This window comes from Populus alba, chromosome 12 (genome assembly GCF_005239225.2).
Source record: "Populus alba chromosome 12, ASM523922v2, whole genome shotgun sequence".
Taxonomy (NCBI): Eukaryota; Viridiplantae; Streptophyta; class Magnoliopsida; order Malpighiales; family Salicaceae; genus Populus; species Populus alba.
The window spans coordinates 3,198,404-3,203,351 of record NC_133295.1 but is presented as its reverse complement, the minus strand read 5'-3'; the positions used below and the strand labels follow the sequence as shown (position 1 = coordinate 3,203,351).

General features: G+C 28.8%; 1 protein-coding gene across 1 annotated transcript; it reads left to right on the top strand.

The window, feature by feature from the left end:
* Positions 1-401: 401 nt before the first annotated feature.
* Positions 402-770, top strand: LOC140954357 (B3 domain-containing transcription factor NGA4-like). Its single transcript, XM_073403685.1, has one exon. The coding sequence runs from the start codon at positions 402-404 to the stop codon at positions 768-770; it is 369 nt and encodes a 122-aa protein (XP_073259786.1).
* The last annotated feature ends 4,178 nt before the right edge of the window (positions 771-4,948 follow it).

The following is a 4,948-nucleotide window of genomic DNA, read 5'->3' as shown; positions in this document are numbered from 1 at the left end:
GCCACCTAGGATGGAACCACATTTTTTGTTTTTTAGTCGGATCAACACTGAATATCGTGGCTTCGATCCCCCCTCACTTAGGCCATCTTTGCCAGCTCAAACTGGGAACTTGCGTGATTCCATTGAATTCCTACAATGGATTCTTCATTTATTCTAATCTTAATTACTAATATTTCTTTTTCTTTTCCCCCTCTATTATATTAGTCAACAAGGACACTCGTGCGATTCATTTATTTTTTCATTTGCAATCTCTCGATGACCAACGTGCCTACAAATAGCATTCCCAAGTAAACCCAGAGCTATAGAGTCCTGCTAAAAGCTTTTTTTTAAAAAAAAAAAAAACAAAGAGACGACGAAGTCCATTAATCCAAAGCTCCTCTTCTTTCCACTTGGCCTCACAGATGGCAAGCTTCTCAAAGATACTCAGACCGACGGATATTTGCAAGAGACTCTCGGTGCCGACCAAGTATCTCAAGTCTCTCCCATCTTTCGGAGGTGGTCATGCTGTAGATTTTCAAGCAGTTGATGATAAGGGCCATGTCTGGCCCTTCAAGTGCTCCGTCCGCAAGAAAGGGCGATACCCTAAACCAGTTCTGTCAAAGGGTTGGCTTCCTTTCGTTGCTAGCAAGAACCTTAAAGCTGGCGACAAGGTCAGGTTTTACAGGGACAAAAACAAACCCGCTGCAAAACGTGTTTACAAGGTTCGGGTCGCAAAAGAAGTCAGGATATTCGGTGTTATATTCGGCTATGCTCCAATTCTATCCCCATAATTATCCTAATATATGGTCCAGTTGTATATAGAACACACATGAAGTCAAGATATTTGGTGTTAGCGATATTGTGTGGCTCTGCTCCGATTCCAAAATGGTCCTGTTGTATATATAACACATGTTTATAAGGCTCGGGATGCTGAAGAAGTCAAGATATATGGTGCTGTTTTAGGCTATGCTCCGACTATAGCCGCCCCGTGATTCCCATAATGGTCATATTGTATATAAGCTTTAGGCGATATTTAGAATCACTTTCTGGGCAGTACTCTCTAGTTTCTTGAAAGCTGTTCATTATTTTCTTAATTTTAAAAAAATGTGTGAATAATTTTGTACAGATGATAATACAATATTGTGTTTGGAATCTCATGTTTAAACTTTAATTAAATTTAAATAAACTTTTAATATAATATCAAAATCTTAATACCCAATCATTAATTATTATTTTTTAAAATACAATTCAGGCCATCTTGAACGTGGAAAAGAGTTTCCATCCGTACATTGTAATATTATGATTTGACACTTAATAAGATAGGATTTGATTTTAATTAATATGTTAATCATAAATTCATTTAAAAACATTTCTTATCATTGAATAAAAAAAATCGCGATTGATAAGGCAACTTCGTTGGATCCAATTCATAATAGTAGATCATTTGGTCTTACTGGAGACTAATTAGAAAGGAGAAATTCAACTGTAATGGTGTTCAATCAGAATATAAAGAATTTAAACAAATCATTAGAAAATATCTTAAGCATTTTTATCGTTTTCTTTTAAAAAATTTGAAAAAGAAACTTTTCTCTTATTGCATTCCCAACTTGTGAATCATTGTATTCAATCAGAATATAAAGAAAAATAAAATAAAATCAAAACTCAATGAGTTGTAAGTAGATTTTTATCAGGTCTTGCCGGGTCAACTAGATCATACATGGGTTTTTTTTTTTTTTTCTCTTCAACTCGGTTTGATTCTAGTTCCAGATCGGTCGAGTTCTAGATCGACCCATCAGGCCGGGTCAAGTTTCAAAATTATGTTGTAAACACATTATGTAGTTCCACAAGTTTTGAAAATTAGCTAAGTCATCCCCCTATGCTTTAAATTTCAGCATATCAACCCTTGAATTTACAATTTGTGGTTACTTTCATCCACTTATAAATGTGTACATGTGCCACTGACATCTAATGAATATGTGCTGTATAGGGATAACACATTTGACTAAGAATTGAAAATATTAGGGTTATGGTACACAAAAGTAAAGTACAAGGACTGATTTGATTTATTTTTGAAATCTGAGGGACCATACAATCAATTTACTCATTACATTGGCGTAAGCCTAAATTACGAAGAAAGAAAAACAAGGCTGCGCAGGTAAGTCCAATGGAAGATAAACAAATAAAAGGTCAAATGTTTAACTAAGCTCAATAGTGGATATCCCTATCCAAATGTTATGGAAGTTAATTTTTAAATTGTTTTTTATTTAAAAATATATTAAAATATTTTTTTTTAAATTATTTTTAAAATTAGTATAGGAAAAAAATCTTCAAATAAAAAAAATAATTTTAAAAAAAAAAATTAAAATTTTTACTAACCTACTTATACCACAACCCCAGAAATACATTTCACAAAAAAAAAAAAAAAAAAAAAACACTGAAACCTGTTGACCATGAGCTAGCAGATGTCCTAGTGCCACATGGACCAACAATGACCATGAAATGAAACCCGATGGAGTTTGTGTTGTCTAATACTTACATTTAAAATTAAAATATATTTTTTTCAATGGAAACCCAATTATAATTAATAGTTATTTTTTATTTTAAAAATAAATTGAAATAATTTTTTTTTAAAATTTATTTTTAATAACAACATATTAAAAAAATTAAAAATATAAAAAAATAATTAAAAAAATTCTTTTTAAGTTTTTGCAAAAATACTTTTTAACCGTAAACAATAAACGAAACTCCGTGTGTGGATAACTATTGACTTCTTATGACATTTCAAGTCAACTTATACATATTTTTTTTATTAGCAAGAATAGATTTATACCTCATGCCAACTGAGGCTCTGCTCATGTTCTGAGTTCACAGCTACTTGAAGAGGGTCGCATGGCTCGAGCCCATTAACCACCTCGAATGCCACTTAGGATGGAACCATATGGTTTGGTTTTTTAGTCACATCAACACTCTGAAACACGTTTGTCTGTTTTTATTTATTCATTTCTAGAAGTCTACTGGATAGGTAGTAGGTACCCTTTGACTATCATTTTTTTTTTCCATAGTATAAAAGATATTAAGATAATATAAATATTTTTATATAAAAAATTTAAGATTTTATAGAATGGATTTAAAAAAATTTATTTATTCTAATAATATGATTAGAAAACAAGATATTAATAATAAATAAAATGAAAAAAATAACAATATTTCAATGCAAAAGTTAAATGCTCGTTAATATTATGAAAATTTATCTTTACAATACTCATAAAATATTTCAATGATCTTATTTGTTAACAAGATAAAAATTAAATGAGAATGAGATAATTGTATAGAAAGAAAAATAAAAAAATATAAATCTTAATTCCCTGCAAATAAAATGATGAATAACAAAATTAAAAATAAAACAATTTTAAAAACAAAAAAGAAATTGACCTGAGTCTGTCCAATCCATCACACAGGTGAATTGTTAAAAATACATCATCTCAAAGAACCAGACATTATAATTTTTTATCATCTAGCTTCAACACAAATCAAACTAAATCTATAACTTAGTAATGAGACTAAAATAACTTCATAAAAAGCAAATTGAATAAAATCACAAAGCTTAATTTTCAAATCAATCTAATATTGAAGGGCGAAATAAAAAAAAATTAAAAAGCAATGAAAACAAAAGGACTCGAGTCAAATCTGGTAAACCTGCTGAATCTATAACCCGGGACATAATTTCGGAGATAACTCTATAGAAAGAAAAGATAAAAAAAACAAAGAATATCAATTTCCAACTAACCTAATGATGATGAATGAAATTTAAAAAATAATTAAAAATAACTAAAGCTAACTCGGTCAAACCTTCAAAATTTATGACACTGATCATGAGACCAAATTTCAACATAATACGTAAACCTAAAAAAATAATAATATAAAATTCCCAACCAACCAAAATAATCAGGGATAAACTTGATTTTAAAAAAATAAAAAATGGATAAAAAAAGAAAAAAAATGTAGATTTTAAAAGAATAAGAACCAAATTTGACTAAAAAAAAGATAAAATCAAATCATAAAGGATGGAATTGAAAAATATTTTCAATTAAGAAAAGGACAAGAAAAACTAAAAATAATAATAAAAAAAATAATAACCAAATTTGACATAAAAATCAAATGTTAAGGGATAAATTTTTTTTAAAAAAGTTAATTCAATAAAGGATTCAAGATCAAATAATTGAAATTAAAAAAATACAGATTAAATCTGATATCAAAATCAAATATCAAGGGATGAAATTTAAAAAAATATTAATTTAATAAATGATTCAAGACCAAATACATTGTAATAAAAAAAATAAGAACCTAATTTGACTTAACAATCAAATATATATATTGCAAGACAAACATAATTTTCTTAGAGGGAAAGAAGAGAATACATTTGGTCGGAGTTTAACAACCAATCTTTTGACAGCTCGTACCTCACTATCATGATAGGGTTGATGAGACGCATTGAACGCTATTCTAGAAGAAGACGTTCAAAGTTGTTCTAGAGCCATATGCGCCACCTAAAGGGCATGGGCATTGACACCTACTTTTTAGCATGTGACAACTACTTTTCAATTTAAATTATATTTTATGTATTAAAAGATTAAATTACCCTTGACTCTAAAATAACAAAAAAAATAACATAAAAAAATAACTAAATTGCCTTTGCCTCCAAGGTTAAGAATTTTTTTTTTAATGTCATTTAAATAATTGTGCTATACAAAAAAAATAAATACTTGAAAAGCCTCATGACCAAAGAAATTTTTTTTTGAAGAGTAATTTAATAATTATACTGTATATCAAAGATGTAAGAATACAAACTAACCCTTTCATTTCTAATAATAACTAATAAATCCTATAAAAAAAAACCCTTCCTAATAGAGTTTGCCTATTGTATACAACACATGTTTATAAGGTTGAGGTTGCAAGAGAAGTCAAGATG